Here is a 16533-nt window from a genome sequence, read left to right as displayed (position 1 = left end):
CCTACTCAGCCGCTGTATACTGTAACGTCCTGCCTGTCATGCCCACCTGACCCTCCTGTCTCCTCCGTTATGTGGCCCTGTTGAGCTACGCCTATTGCTTGTTGCCCCTCATTGTATTTATTATTTAAGCATCTGTTTGTCTTGTCAGCCCAAGTCTGGCCCTTGAAGTCAGTTCCCTTGTTGTCTGTGCCATTCCCAATCCTCGTGTTCCCGTTCTGACACTCTGCAATCCTGTTTCTTTCTCTCTTCCTGTTTCAACCCCAATAAAACCCCTTTTGTTTACCAAAACGCCTGACCTCCAGTCCTTCGTCTTTCAACTCATGACATATACAGCATGCATCATGACATGTACAGCATATACAGCGTATACAGCATATACAGCATATAAAATATCTGCCTTAATGAAAATATGAAGCCTGCAGTCTAACATGGCATTCATTACTTTGTTGTGGGTCCCAAAGTAGCTCCTCATAGCATAACTTTAGGCTGATGAGTTTTTAGATTAATGAAATATAAACCTGTAGTTATATTCATTGTGTACAAACATACCGTGGGTTTATAAGTAGACATATGCTGTAAGAATAATAACTTCAGAAAAAAACACTAACCGAATGTGATTGTGCCTGCAGCTTCAGGCACAACCCGTGGGGCCCCTAGCCCAAAACAATTTGCAACGCTTATCAACAATGGATTTTCGTTTGTCTATTTTAGAGGGCCTACATTCTTTGATCCTCTGCCTACAAGGGCCCCTGACCCTATAGGGCCTCTGATGGAAACATGGAGGGAGGGCGTTTGGCTGCCAAGGGCCCTTGAATTGTGGTGGTTGTGGTGCTGATGGTGGTGGTGGTGGTGGTGGGGGGGGGCCCTCGCGAACGTTTTGCCCAGGGGCCCAAACAACCCATAATCCGTCCCTGGCGGCAACTACAGGAGAATAACACTGCTTTCAGTGCCGGGTAAGGTCCTTGCTCGGGTCATCCTTAACAGGATCCGTGATCGCTTGCTCGCCTGTCAGCGACCGTAGAAGTCTGGTTTTACAACTAAGAAGTTTACCATAGACTGTATCCTTGCACTGAGGGTTCTCATCGGGTTCAAGCGTGAATATTGGCAGAGGTTCTTTGCAGCCTTTGTCGAATTTCGTAAAGTGTTTGACTGTGTGGGACATCCTAAGACTTCTCAGGATCCCCCCGAAGTTGCTGGACGTCGTGGCCGGCCTGTACACTGGTACTGTGCAGAGTGGAGGGAGAACCTCCACGTTCTTCCCACTTGATTCCGGGGTTCTCCAGGGGTGTGTTCTTGCTCCTACTATGTTCAATGCTTATATGGACTAGGTGTTGGGCAGAGTCATGGGGTGCAGCAGCTGTGGGGCATCTGTTGGTGAAAAAATATTTACTGATCTTGACTTTGCCAACGATGTTGTGATCAATTTTTTGGTGTGCATGCTCAAATACGTTTTTTTTTCTTTCAGAAAATGTTAAAACTTTAGGCAAGGCCAAATCCCATGAATCACATTTTGCTTGATAAGGCAGGGTTTGACAAAGAGATGTGGAAGCATCCTCATTGTTTAATGTTAATTCTGGCTAGCGTGAGGGAAGCATTGCTCAGAGCAGCCATTGCGCAACAAAGTATTCTCCACCACCATGATGCTAGAAGTGTCAAAAACATTAGAGAACATTTTTGGTGCATTTTGAAACTGTATAAAGGGCAATGCATCTTTCCACTGAGATGCTCAAATTCAGGGCTGGTTTCATAGAAATCATTTTAAATCCATGCAGCTCCCTCCATATTCCCGAGTCTTGACACTGATTTAAAAAAAAAAATGCTTTTCCCACATGGTGATGGAAGGTTTATAATCACAAACCCCATAATAGTGTCTCCCTGCAATAAGCCACAGAGGAGGTATATGGAGCTATTTCTCCAGACACCTGCCCAGCCTGGATTCATCAATGCCAAGGGACATATTTCACTGATACCAGGCTGCGGACAGCATCTGTGATGGTGATGAAATTCTCCAGCATGTTTATGACATGCAACAGGACAATGCTGGACTTACTGCATCAATGGATGCAAATTTATACAGGTTTCATTTTGATTTTTCATGTTTTTGTGAAAACAGTAAATAACGACCAAAGCAGTCTAAGAACTCTGGGTGTCCGCTACTGTTACTTATAACTTTACACGAATAGCACAATGACCTACACATAAAAAAGACAAAACAGTGGGAGAGGTGTCTAATTTATTCAAGTGTGTGTAAAATGTAGCAGTTTTAGAAAACACAACCGGGAAAACCAAGCGTAGAAAGCAAATTAAACCTGTTAAACCATCTCTCCTCAAACACACCCTACTCCTCAGTGGTGGCATCCTGAGGAGGATGTCACACACACATCTTGACGTTGTTGGGTATCCATTAGACAAAGTAACTTCTGTTGTTGTTCTGTACATTCTACATCTGCTCATCCACCTCCTTCATGGACATACGTCCATGGAACACTGCACCTACTGTCAGGTAGCGACCATGACGTGGATCGCAGATCGCCATCGTGTTCTTGGAATCAAACATCTGCTGCGTGAGATCTGGAACAGTGAGGGCATGGTAGTGCAGGCTGCCCCTGCTGGTGAGGGGGGCAAAGCCGGACATGAAATGAAGGCGAGGAAAGCGGACCATACAGACAGCAAGCTTGCAGGGGTTTGCGTTGAGCAGGCCAGGGAAACGCAGAGAGGTGATGACACTTTTGGTGGCTGAGGTCCCCATAGGTGGGCGTGGCCAGCTTGAGTGTGCAGAAGTAAATGTCACACAGAGCCTCGTTATCAATGCAGAACATCTCGTCTGTGTTCCCTACCAGCTGGTGCACAGAGATCGAGGCATTGTAAGGTTTCACGACCGTGTTCGACACTTTAGGAGAGGGCACCACGCTGAAGGTCTTCAAGATATGGTCAAGGTACTCTTCATGGATCACTTTCACAGACGGTCAACAGGTACCATTGTTAATGCACAACAGTGACGTTGTTTTATTATGGAAAATCCCCATAAAGGACAACAGCTTCCGCAGGACAAAAGCCATGTGAAATAAAAGCCACCATAGCCCATAGTACTTCCATAAATCTGCTCAGTGTATTTTGCCTTCAGTATACCTGACAAGACCCACCAGCACTCATATCACATATAAATAGTTCTCCAAGTGCATCTATGTGCCTCCTGATTTGTTGGCTTCCTGCTGATTCACTCTGTGAACTCCGGAGTCATGTGCAGCATGAGCAGGTCACTGCCACGACGCACCACCATGTTGATGCTGTCACTAGTGCGCACGGCATTGTAGATCTCCTCGGAGGTCTTCACAGCTGTTCCGTTGATTTCCACCACAATGTCACCTGGCTTCATCCCTGCCCTGGGGTGCAAATAGGCAGGTGATTTTTGTGGTTGCGGCAAGTATCATACAAACTTTCACTCTACGTTTCTCACTTTATATAAACTTTAAGTTTTATACACAGTTCCGTGAAAAAGTCTTTCAACAAAAATTTCTTTGGTTCTCTAAAAATGTACTAATCCCTTGTTGGATGGTTAGAAGAATACAGCTTCAGTTTCCAAACCTCTCCCAAGGCATCCCAACTGTCCTCAGCTTAAAACCTATGCAATTCAGGACAAGCGCATACAATTTTTATTATTATTTTTTTTTTAAACAAAAAAATGTAAAAATCAATTTCAGGCACCCATATGCCTGGCAGCACTACGCTACCTAGTGTGGGCTGAGCGCAATCTTATAAGCGCTGCTGCAAAGTACTGTATGCAACCAACGCACCCCAAAAAATTAAATATGTAATGTTATTCTGCTAATAAGCTGGCAGGTTGTTTCACTGCTGGCACTGGCGACATAAGACAAAACTATATTGGTCATGGATTGAATTTTCCAGGTATGTGGAAGGTTTGGACAAGACAACCCGCCCCACTTTCACTGATGTTACACTTCCAAATTCTGAGACCAGCTTTTCTGTGGTACTTTGTCTGGCCCAGGGCAAGCTTTTTGCGGTGGCAACACACGGTACTAGTTCCGGATTGGGAAAATGTCCGGCACCGGTTCTATCACCATGTTCATGGAAACGAGGCATATGATAACAAAAATAAAACTACTCTATTACCAAATCTATTTCTATATTCTGGTTCAATTTTTCATCTGGCATATTACGAACAAGCCAGAACACCCGCAACTGAGCTGTCTGATAAACATCTTGTATTAATTTATGTAAGGATGCATCAATTGCCTCATGGTTAGAATGCAAGCTACATTTAAACAGGAAAGACTTTCCTATTCAGGCTTCAGATGCTGGCTTTTAGTGGTTTAAGGCTCAGCAGATACCCTGGTGAGCAGCGATGGGCTCTACATTTGTTAATGGTGGCCAGACTCTTCGGAGGTAGCTCGGTAAAGTACTCACCGATTGGCTGGAGAGCCGATGATGACACGGTGTATGAGGATTCCATGGGCCACGTCTGGAAATGAGGGGTCCCGCATCCTCAGCTCTTCAATTATACTGGGGAGGGGGGGGGAGGTGAATCAGTATGCAGTGTCCCACACAGACAGTCTGACTTACACACAATCATGCTTCATACTGACAGATGGACTGCCATAAAGTGTAAAAAACATGCACAGCTCCAGACTGTGACCATTTAGTCACATTTTGCAAGTTTTTTTGGTCCGACTACATTTTATAAGTAGTTATTTTTAAAACCATTGTCGTACATCACATGAAACACCCGGGAAGAGCAAGAGTCGGGGTGTGTGAGTGAGTGAGTGAGATAGACCAGAAGCGCCGGCGCTAACCTGGAAATTAAGTGGAAGTGCATGGAAAAGTAGTAGCAGAGAAGAAGTTGAGCAGATGCAATTTTTTATACATAAATGAATAACGTTACACATTTTTTTTTAATTTTGTGGACAATAAAAAAAATCGTTCTGCTGGCCAGATAAATTTAACAATAAATTATAAGTGTTGTGGGTTGTATAAATAAAATAGAAATAAAAGTTTGTGTCCCGATATGTTTGTGATTGATTCCCCCCATAACAAATTACTAATAAAATGACTTGTTCATCCTCCATCGCTTTGAGTTAGCAATGTAGTTTCCTATGAAATTATGTGCAAAGTTTAACCTACGACCTTTTTCTATCTCCCATGTTTGTTTAGCATAAGGTCCCAGTTTTTATGTGGTGGGAAAGGTACATGAAAGTGGTCAGGAGCTACAAAAGTTCCTGGTCCAGATGGGACTAAGGAACTAAGTTCCTGAATTTCCGTGGGAAAGTGCCTCATGAAACACTCAAAACACAAGAGCAGCATAAAGCATAATCTATGCAGGGGCAGATGTACTGAAGGAATAGCAGCTGACCACATACCTTTGTACATTTATCATTTGGTGTTTATGTATTAAAAAGCAACATTTAACTTGGCTGATTTCTCTTAAGCACTACTTCACTGTGACTTTTTCCTTTACAATAAAACATCACATTGTTATTTCTGTAGATTGTATATCTCCAAAGCATTTATCAGTAATACAGGACCTGGTGCTCCTAAAATGTTCAGAAATGAGCACCAGTGCTTCTAGTGGAAAACGTTAGTCTGGAGCCCGGGCACTACTTTATGACGTTCATGAAAACACTGCATGGCTTCAGCAGTTTGTGGGCTAGAGGTAAAGTACAGTATAGGGCTGTGAGATATGACCAAAATCTCATACCCCAATACAATATACCAGGGTTGGGGCCATTCCGGAATGCATTGATCAATTCCAGTCCAAATCAGGAAATGAAACTGGAGCTGGGATTAGGAAAAAAAAAAAAAAAAAAAAACTACGGGGAACAGAATTGGAGTTGAATTTGAATTTCAGGGAGATTTAAGTTCCAACTCCAGTTCCATTTCCTGATTTGGACTGGAATTGATCAATGCATACTGGAATGGCCCCAACCCTGCAATATACACATCATGACTACACCTCAGTATTAGCAGATTTTTTTTTTCTACACATCATCAACTGCTGTACGAATTGGACAGAAATCTGCAAATAAAAAGGTCACAAATGTCGGCTGATCCACAAATAGACAAATGATCCACAAATGCACAAAACATGTTTCAGGTGTACAAACTGCTCTGTGTTTTTGTGGATATGATTTTATACAATACAAATAAAAAGTACATATTTGGGGATAGTGATATTTAGATTTTTTTTTCCTTTCTACAGACCAGCCTCGGTATGAATGGGACAACAAAAAAAAAAATGCATATAATAGGAGGTTAGTTACAAATGTAACGTGATCCACAAATAGCCAGGACATGATACGCAATTATTCAAAACTTGTGTGTACAAATTGGTCCATATTTTTGTGGATATAATTTTACACATCACAAAAAAAATGCATATTTGTGGATAGTGATGCATGTTTTTTTTTACTACAGATCAGCTACAATACACGAGAGATCATGGTGGGAAAATATATTTTTTTTTTTATAGTTTTATGTTTCCTCTATAGTTTTGCATTCCCTCGCAATACTTTTCCATTACTAATAACTGCACTGTACCCATTTAAAATACAAAAGATAGAATCAATGGACTAAAGTATAAACCTAAATGATACAGACATGTACAGTTAAGTGTGCTTAGCGTTAAACTACGGGGGACAATGCACACCATGTAACTTTCATATGTGTGTTATATGTATTTATTAATAATTGCACTGTGTCTATTCACAGCCAGTAACTCTAAGCAAGACAGCTGGGCTGTTGAGGGAAGTGCACACACAAACATTAAAATATTAAAATTTGCGGTGAAGAAATCTGAAAAACCAAGGGGAGTTTGCTTTGGTTGAAAGGTATTACATCCGGAAAATTGAATGTAAAGTTAACTTTACCGCAGTGTCAGTTAAAGATTAAACCCGAAAAAATAGTTTTGTGATCCCATTCAATTTGTTGCAATGTGACAGCGTAGATTAATTTAAATAATACATATATTTCCAGTTAAGTGTGCTTTATGCATTAGACTATGGGGGACAATGCACACCATGTAACCATAATATTTGTTTTTATGCGTATTTATAAACAACTGCTCTATGTCCCAGTGGCTTTAAGCAAGACAGCTAGACTACTGAACATAAAGTGCACACACAAACATTGAAATACTCAAAAAAAAAAAATAATAATAAAAAAAAATCATACAACTTAAGTGAATCAGAGGGCCTAATCCAGGGGTGGGCAATCTTATCCAGAAAGCGCCACTGTATGTGCAGGTTTTCGCTGCAAACTCCCTAATTAGATTACTAATTACAGGACTGATTGACTGAAGAGTCCCCATACCCTGGGATTGAACAGCTGACCTAAAGGTTATACTAAAAACCTGTATACACACGCTGGTGGTTTGTGGATTACGGTAGATTGCCCACCCCTGACCTAAACTAAATGGTTGTGTGAGTGTGCACCCCGCGATGGGCTGCCTCCCAGTATTCAATATTATATATTTATCAGTAGATTAAAGTTGATTATAAATATACTAGATTGTGACACTCATAGTCCTCCGCCCCTAACGATTTTCTGAAAGAACTATACTCAAAACTAGGGATCACCAATTTTATTGGCCAATAACACTGAAGTTCCACGACTTTGATGTCTCTCTGAACATTTATGAGGAAAAAAGGAGCTCTCTCACTGGCATTAACACATTGGTTCTATGCTTGTATCATAAATCATACTCAATCAAGGATTACCAAGTGTTGTGGTTCTGTGCAGGGTTACACTATGGCAGAATGCTGCCCTATAATAAGTAATTATATGCTGTAAAGAGCAAGGAAATTTCATTTTGATAGTTTTATTTACAGTGGCTATATGTAGTGTGATTTTAGAGACAAACCCTACATCCAACGAATTGTACTAATTCCTTTTGTTGGAGGAAAAGGTTGAAAGAACTAACTCAAAAACATGTACATAGTGAAAGACAAAATCCATCCATGTCCTATCATCTAAAGCATCAAAGCCTATTCTCAACCCAACTAACTACTGAGGTCCTTGTAATGTGATAAGATAGATAGATGCTTTACTATCATTGTAAGTACAAAGATTTAGTTTGGAACATGCTAGCAGATGCTATTTACAATTAAATAGATTCAAGGCATAAATAGAATGGGAGAGTATGTACAGTTACTATATATATATACACACACAAGATATACACTCACCTAAAGGATTATTAGGAACACCATACTAATACGGTGTTTGACCCCCTTTCACCTTCAGAACTGCCTTAATTCTACGTGGCATTGATTCAACAAGGTGCTGAAAGCATTCTTTAGAAATGTTGGCCCATATTGATAGGATAGCATCTTGCAGTTGATGGAGATTTGTGGGATGCACATCCAGGGCACGAAGCTCCAGTTGCACCACATCCCAAAGATGCTCTATTGGGTTGAGATCTGGTGACTGTGGGGGCCATTTTAGTACAGTGAACTCATTGTCATGTTCAAGAAACCAATTTGAAATGATTCGAGCTTTGTGACATGGTGCATTATCCTGCTGGAAGTAGCCATCAGAGGATGGGTACATGGTGGTCATAAAGGGATGGACATGGTCAGAAACAATGCTCAGGTAGGCCGTGGCATTTAAACGATGCCCAATTGGCACTAAGGGGCCTAAAGTGTGCCAAGAAAACATCCCCCACACCATTACACCACCACCACCAGCCTGCACAGTGGTAACAAGTAGAGGTCGATATATCGGGCCGATATTTAGCATTTTTTAATGTATCGGCATCGGCCGATATCCGAGTGCACTACGCTGATTTTCAGACAGGCATGTCTGCGGGCAGCCCAGTGTTATTGTTGCTGTGGAACACGTGACCCATGCTGCCTTGTGCAGGACCACAGCCAGAAGTTTTGGAAGAGTCCTGGGATAAAATGGTAAGGCTTAAATTCTGATCTTTCAATGACCTGTTTATTTAAGTAGTTTGCTATGAAATGTTGCTTTAAAAGAAAACGCGAATTACGGTATTGGGAACTGGGGTAATGATAATGAGCCTTCAACCAACTGTAGCTTACAGGTAACATTAAGGATTCTAATAGAGTTCGTTTTGTGCGCTTATTGGTGGGCTCACAGACATTTTTTAATCGTTAAAAGTCATTTTAATTATTACCATATCAGCCCGATGTTATCAGTTATGTTTTCTTTCTTGTGTCGGAGAGTTTCACTCTGTGAGTGTGTGGGGCGGAGCAGGCAGCTCTCCAATACTGCAGCGTGTGTGAGAGTGGCGTTAGTCTGCCCTGATCACAGACAGCGCCGTCCTCGGAGACACAGAGCTGCTAAGAACAATGCATGGCGGAGAAAAGTGTTTGTTCGAAAGCGTGGTTACCATTTACTTGAGCTGATGATGACAATGGTCCTTCTGTGCAACTTTTTTTCATTTGAGACCGGAGGTTCAAACAATTTGTCAGACGTCTAGATAAAAAGTGCATGACTTTGCTCAGTTAGTTTCCTCATTAAACATGTCTATCCTTTATACGGGCTTATACGCAGACAACGTTACAATCACTAGGGGCTTATGTTGTCCTTGCATACAAGGCTGTGCAATACGACAGTTATTTTATTTTATTTTCCGGGATCACTAGATTCTGATTGTGAATTTGGCTTTAAGCTATCTGTCTGCTAACAACAGAAACAACATGTTAGTGTACACTACTCATCATACCATGATGCACTTAGTGTTTTTTTTTTCTTCAAAATGTATTAGAGTGTAATTGTTTTAATGTGCATGGAATACTGGAATTGTAGAATGAATTGAAGATGAAGGTACTATAATAAAAATTCTAACCTTGCATTTATTCTTCTGTTTTAGTAATTGCTGTCTGATGGCTGAACAAAAATCTAATCCTGTATGGCAGCATTTCACAAAGCCAACACCAGGAAAAGCCAGGTGCAATATCTGCAGCAGACTGGTGAGCTTGGGAGCTGAAGAATGAGTTTGCTGCTAAAGAGATTCTGATGCTGCTATCTTTATTGTTTATAAGTTTAAGTTGTTTATAAGTTGTATTGTGTTTTTGTTATTTAAGTTTATATTTAAATTTACACAAGTCAGTATTCAATAAATGCTAAGTTGAGAAATTTTGTGTACCGTTTGTTATTATTAATGTGATATTTTATCATGCAAATAGAGGGGAAAACGTCCAATTTTCGGCCAAAAAATATCGGCAGCATATATCGGCCATCGCTGACCCTGACTCCCAAATATCGTCATCGGCTATTGAAAAACCCATATCGGTCGACCTCTAGTAACAAGGCATGATGGATCCATGTTCTCATTCTGTTTACGCCAAATTCTGACTCTACCATTTGAATGTCTCAACAGAAATCGAGACTCATCAGACCAGGCAACATTTTTCCAGTCTTCAACTGTCCAATTTTGGTGAGCTCGTGCAAATTGTAGCCTCTTTTTCCTATTTGTAGTGGAGATGAGTGGTACCCGGTGGGGTCTTCTGCTGTTGTAGCCCATCCGCCTCAAGGTTGTGCGTGTTGTGGCTTCACAAATGCTTTGCTGCATACCTCGGTTGTAATGAGTGGTTATTTCAGTCAAAGTTGCTCTTCTATCAGCTTGAATCAGTCGGCCCATTCTCCTCTGACCTCTAGCATCAACAAGGCATTTTCGCCCACAGGACTGCCGCATACTGGATGTTTTTCCCTTTGCACACCATTCTTTATAAACCCTAGAAATGGTTGTGCGTGAAAATCCCAGTAACTGAGCAGATTGTGAAATACTCAGACCAGCCCGTCTGGCACCAACAACCATGCCACGCTCAAAATTGCTTAAATCACCTTTCTTTCCCATTCTGACATTCAGTTTGGAGTTCAGGAGATTGTCTTGACCAGCACCACACCCCTAAATGCATTGAAGCAACTGCCATGTGATTGGTTGATTAGATAATTGCATTAATGAGAAACTGAACAGGTGTTCCTAATAATCCTTTAGGTGAGTGTATATACACAATAAGGTGTGTGCAAGTTCGCAGAGGTAGAGCGATAAGTGCATGGACATAACGTGTGACGTTGATATCTACATCATATGTTGCGAGTATTTCTCCTGTTTGAGACTGAAAAATATCTGTCAGCAAAGCATTCACTACAACTATTCATGTCTGTTTAATTTTTGGCCATATAAAATCATACATATATTATTTGTCATTGCCATTTTAAGCTTGTTAAAATCTGCACTGGTATCAGACAAAACCATCATATCAGTCAGGCCCAGAGGAAATTCTTACCTTGGTGTAAGCGTTAGCATCATCACCCCAATATACCGCCTCTTGGATCCCGAATCCCCAAACCAAGACTCTGAAGGACAGCAGAAGAATGTATTCATTACTTTTGTCACGTGGTAAACAAACAGGGGACATTTCACCAGGTAAAATTATATTAGTCTACACTGAAAACCATTAAAATTCCTTTGCCGGGGAAGTATGCCAAAGCCTAGTTCATATTTCACTTTTCCGCATACACTTTCGAGCCACGCACAGCTGTGCGTGTGGAATCTTGGGTTCATACTACATTTCGTCAGGGATGCAGATGGGAGGTCAGCGATAAGAGGTCATGTTAACTGAATATTTTCCATCACTGACAGAATTTTTAACAATGCCACAAAAATCTGAAAGCCACCCATCATTTTGACAGATTATAACAGAGGGTGATCTACCATAACGAATTCACACCCCTGTTCAGCTGGTGGCGAGTATGCATATTAAATAGCTATTGTCTAGTCTTGTCCTTGATCTCACATGCATGACCACACTGCTTTATAGTGATTAACTTGCTGACTGGTTGACCACAAACACTAGCACCAACTTGGAAGTCACACATTATTGCTTAGAACTAAGTTGGAAAAGCACCTATACTGATAACGTTTTTCAACCAGCGGCAGCTAATGTCACGGGGCAAGATACGTCCACATTGTCACTACGGGGAAAAAAATAAATAAATAAAATTTCATCTGCTTTGTGTGATGTTGACATAAAAAGTGATTGCATGGTCACTGTCTTCATCTTTTCTCACCATGCCCTTGCTCTGTACATTTATTCCAAAAAATGAAAATGAACGAATAAAAAATAAATGCAATTAAATATGCACTAACATAAAATATGAAAAGGGCGGGCAGTAATATAACGCGACGATTTTTATGACCCTGTCGATCAAAAAAAGCAGGATAACCAAATGCAACTTCTGGTGCAGATGTATTGCACATGTAGTGTGATGGGTACACTTTATATGGGCAGTTTTAAAGTTGTTAGTCTAGGACTGTATTAAGGTAATACAGCATACTGCAGCATTCTGAAATCCTTATGAGAATTAGCTGGGACCCCTAACCCGGCAAGCTTTAGCGCCAAGATTTCAAAATGTTGGAATAGTGCTGCTTTTGAAAATACAGCATAACGCGATTTAAAGTCGGGATAGTATGAAAAATTAGACCTCCCCGTACAGCTGTTCACCATAACAAATATCCTTCCTCTTTTGGTTGATCTTTGCTCTGTGAAAGTGAGTGCTGCCACCTACTGGAAGGTCCACACAATTATCTTCCACGACACCCATATTCTCCGCCGGACAAAAAATTCCGAGCTACATGCACACTGTCCGCAGCCATCTGACGCAAATCCCCGATGCCAAATGTCATGTTACCTCACGCTGCGTGTGAGCAAAAGCACACAAAAAAGTGAAGCATGAATTGGCCTTTAGTCAGCAGCCAGAAGGTCAAGCCATTCAAAGTGCAACTTCCCGGTGGGAATTTCAAGGGCCATGACCAGAACTACAGGCAAAAATAAAGAACCACTGGCAATTTTTAGATGAACTAGGTCAGGCTATTAATTAGTTTTCATTTAAATTAATGCAGAGCTGCAACTATTGATCTAAAGCAACTACTGACCATGCGTGCTTCTATTGTGGAGGGACAGGGGGGTTGGATGACTCAATATCACCATTTATTCCAATTATTTCTTTTTAATTAAAATAACTTTCAGATATATATTTCCCAGCCCAACTGTGCATGGTAAATAAACTTTGAGATTCAACAGTAAAACTATGGAGAAGACATAGAAACTCACTCTTCTTGTCTGCAGCCTTATCGAGAAAGGCCCTAAGATGGTCAGAAGGGATGGCGAAGGAGATGCCTGCAGTGACCTTCATGGTATTGATGCCAATGACTTCACCATCCTGCGTGTAACAACACCACCACCATGAGTCACGTGCACCGAGGGCAGAGTGCAGCAAGGCTGACTCCGGGATAAAAGAACACCCCCAGCTCTCAGTAAGAATGCAGACAGTCGAGACACACCACACTAGCTCACCTATAATCCCATACTGAGCACATCGTTTCCACAGCTTCAGGACTTACCAAGTTAATGAGAGGTCCTCCAGAATTCCCAAACTGCAAAACGACAGAGCACAGTCATGACCGATTTGTACAAAGTTCTCATTATTTTATACAGTCAGTCCTGCTACAGCCTGACTAATGCGTTCCTGAAAAACCTCACGCTGACTAAAATATACATATTCAACATAAAAAATAGGGTTAAGGGAATGTGACTCCAAAACTAAGTAACTTATACTAAAGAAAATGAAATAATAAAAACATCGATATCAGGACAATAATGTAATTATATACATTTCAATAAGATAACAATAATACATTAATAAATTATATCAGAAACATCTCCTGTGGGTGTAGTGAATCTCAGGAGAATTGCTTAGTAGTGAATTGCAGAATGCTGCACTGTTTTTATAGGATAATTTGTCAAACATTTTAAGACTTTTAAACCTTGATCTGTGCAATGTGTGGATGTAGCCTACAAAAAGCTTGGTTATTTGAGATTTGGTAACTGGTTGAACCATTCGACTAAAATGAACCGGTTCAAAAGAACAATTCATTTACAAATCGGACATCACCGTCATTCACTTGGATAGCTGTTTGCAAGTAGTGCATTGTATTGTAGTTCACATAGCACTATTTTCTTAGACTGAAAATTGCCCAAATACAAATGTGATTCCATGTTGTAGCACACTTGGGTAGTAATATCAGTCGATTCGTGGTGCGATACCACATGTTGTAGCAGCACTGACTGTATTAAGAAAACTACCGACTAAACAGACTAATCTTGTTAGAACGAGTGCAGGATATGAAGTAAAAAAAAAATGATAAAAAAAAGAGAGGCAATTTTACTGTCATGTGGGAATGCTTTTTGGCCCTTGGGTTACAGTCCCGGTGTCCTTTTAGGAAGCCCTTTCTGAGGGATTGCACTCACATCGATAGGTGCATCGGTCTGGATGTAGTCCATGTTGGAGTTGGACAAGCCCAGCTCCCGACTGCCTCTCTGCACAGAGCTGACGATGCCTGACGTGATGGTATTACGCAAAGCTAAGGGGCTTCCCATGGCAACCACAAACTCGCCCTGTCGCACGTCCGCTGAACGGCCAAGGGGAAGTGTGGGTAAGGCATGCTGCAAGAGATCAAACACAGCAACAAGAAGATAGGAAAAAATATCACCTGATAGATGCTTAACTTTTCTTTACTTAAAGTTACCACAGCCTGCTGCGGTTAAATGCTGTGTTCATTACGACCTACCTGAGTGCTGATTTTGATGGTGGCGATGTCAGCCACTGGGTCCACATCCTGAACGATGGCGTTGTAAGTGGTTCCGCTTGTAAGCTTGACACGGACACCACGTTTGTTGGCCACGACATGGGCGTTGGTTACAATCAGTCCGTCGCTGCTAACGATAAAACCTGAGCCATTGGAGATCGGACCTTCCCTTCCAGAAAAGGGATGCCTAAAGAGAGAAACCATTGCGTCTTACTCACTTATTGCACCTCAGACAGAAAAACATTTTCCATTCTGTGCGGTGGAGATTCAATAATCAATGTTAGTGATCGCATTGGCAGACTATACAATCAAAGGCTCCAAAATACTTACCTATACTTGAGCAAGAAAAGTAGTTACTAGCCCACACGATATAACAATTACAATGCACTGACGTGTTACATTTTTAATCGATGCTGCGGATGAACATGCTAGAACGTATCAGACGTTAACATTGACACACCTGAGCCAGATGTACAATAAATAAAAGCACAGGGTCGACCTTACCGCCCTATTATTTCGATGTATACTACCGCAGGCGAAGACTTCTCCACCACATCCGCAATGAAGTTGTATTTGTATCGTGGACTGTCCGGCTTGAAAGGAGAAGCACACTCTGCCTGCTCCAGGAGCGAGCCCCTGAGTTTTAACAACGTGCTAGTCCCAGACTGCCTGTCATCTTCATGAGAGCTGAGAAAAGCCGCTCCACCAACTCCGAGCACAGTCGCAAAGGCTATCCTAAAGGCGCGGCCTCCGTACGAGCTGCCACTCCAGCTACCCGCAGGAGTCCACGTCGCTGAAGCCTTGTCACGTCCTGCTCTATTGTACCTCGGTTCCGTTCGATTTGAACACGGTACCGCGACTCGCACGGCGAGCGATCTGAAGCTGTCATCCAACACACATCTCTGTAAAGTTCGATGTACTAAACGCCTAAAACCTGCCATCATCTTTAAAGGCGCAACGGAAATGAGGTCATTCACACTTCCGGTTTACCGCTGAACGTGAAATAGGCTGCGCATGCGCGCTGTCGCAACCTTATCGAGAAGGGTCTTGACCTTATCAGCCGCCCAGGTCTGAGTCACTTAATGACAGGGAAGACTCCACAAGAATCATATACCTTTTGGAAACTCGCCCATGTTTTGCAGCGTAAAGTGGTCTCTCTAAAGGTTATTATAATCTTTGCGCTACGATACTTTCGGAAAAGCCCGTCTTTCGTAGTGCGAAAGTTGTTCGCGAATATTAATTCAGCTGTCGCTCCTGCCAGATTTGTGGCACGCATGTGCATAATTAGTTTAACGTGACTTAAGCTAGCTAATTATAATTAATTTTGATTCTCATTCGTAGCGTCTGATGTCTCGGCTGACATTAGCTTCCATAGAGGGGAGTGTTCGCGGCGGAAAAAACTAAAGCCGAAAATACATGGAAAAAAAAACTCCGCAGTGATGATTTGTTATTACATGCCCATTTCTGAGAACAGACCAAACACCTGACCCGTGGACAATATGTTGTTGCATGTGTATGATGTCGGTTTGTTGTTGCTTTTTTTGTAAGTAGAATAAACTCATTTCTAATATCATATATAAATAACAATATATACTGTTAATTATTTTCTTATAGGTTTTTACCTTATTTGTTGATGTTCGAAATGTTCTCACTCCCAAATGTACCTGTTTCCTCATTTGTTCCTTCACTGCTTCCTTTTTATTGTCGATTTGCAAATCAAATCCTCATAACTCCAAAGCCAAAGCAGTCACGTGGTTGTGGTTCCAACGAAGTTTCAGACGTCATTTGGTTACGTGTTAATGTTAAGAACGAACCGAACTTCGAACCATGATTTGTAATAGTGTTTTTTTTAACACAGCTTCTGAGCTTCAGTATCAACCCTAACATCACTACAAAATTACGTA

At 41.5% G+C, this 16533-nt stretch overlaps 2 protein-coding genes and 1 long non-coding RNA gene across 4 annotated transcripts; 1 reads left to right on the top strand and 2 right to left on the bottom strand.

Moving 5' to 3' along the window:
* Positions 1–2216: 2216 nt before the first annotated feature.
* Positions 2217–2966, bottom strand: LOC111845798 (tubulin beta chain-like; the record flags this gene model as incomplete). The annotated part of the gene is given in 2 exon segments (XM_072707156.1): positions 2217–2732; positions 2734–2966. Coding segments are annotated over 2 exon segments (594 nt in total), but the record flags the coding sequence as incomplete, so codon positions are not given.
* Positions 2217–16367, bottom strand: LOC111845796 (serine protease HTRA2, mitochondrial-like). 2 transcript variants are annotated; one of them, XM_023815465.2, is made up of 8 exons: positions 16252–16367; positions 14612–14816; positions 14292–14486; positions 13385–13417; positions 13095–13203; positions 11268–11337; positions 4426–4521; positions 2217–3383 (listed from the first exon to the last, which is right to left on the bottom strand). In XM_023815465.2, the coding sequence occupies exons 3-8, from the start codon at positions 14418–14420 to the stop codon at positions 3218–3220; spliced, it is 603 nt and encodes a 200-aa protein (XP_023671233.1). In that variant the 5' UTR covers positions 14421–14486; positions 14612–14816; positions 16252–16367; the 3' UTR covers positions 2217–3217. The 2 variants fall into 2 exon arrangements, with proteins under 2 accessions (XP_023671233.1, XP_023671232.2); XM_023815464.2 differs by lacking the exon at positions 16252–16367 and adding an exon at positions 15134–15628.
* Positions 8878–10113, top strand: LOC140582799 (uncharacterized). Its single transcript, XR_011985578.1, has 2 exons — positions 8878–8915; positions 9848–10113. It is a non-coding gene; the product is annotated as an uncharacterized lncRNA (long non-coding RNA).
* Positions 16368–16533: the final 166 nt, after the last annotated feature.

This window comes from Paramormyrops kingsleyae, chromosome 25 (assembly GCF_048594095.1).
Source record: "Paramormyrops kingsleyae isolate MSU_618 chromosome 25, PKINGS_0.4, whole genome shotgun sequence".
NCBI lineage: Eukaryota > Metazoa > Chordata > Actinopteri > Osteoglossiformes > Mormyridae > Paramormyrops > Paramormyrops kingsleyae.
Note: the sequence above shows the minus strand (reverse complement) of the source record. Positions and strands in the feature narration are given on the sequence as shown.

Excerpts from the sequence above, each read along its gene's own strand:
- LOC111845796 (XM_023815464.2), bottom strand. The coding sequence starts at position 15,573 with ATGATGGCAGGTTTTAGGCGTTTAGTACATCGAACTTTACAGAGATGT. Across the intron at positions 14,487-14,611 it reads CCATCAAAATCAGCACTCAG|CATGCCTTACCCACACTTCC; the intron begins GTAGGTCGTAAT and ends GATCTCTTGCAG. Across the intron at positions 13,204-13,384 it reads GAGGACCTCTCATTAACTTG|GATGGTGAAGTCATTGGCAT; the intron begins GTAAGTCCTGAA and ends TGTTACACGCAG.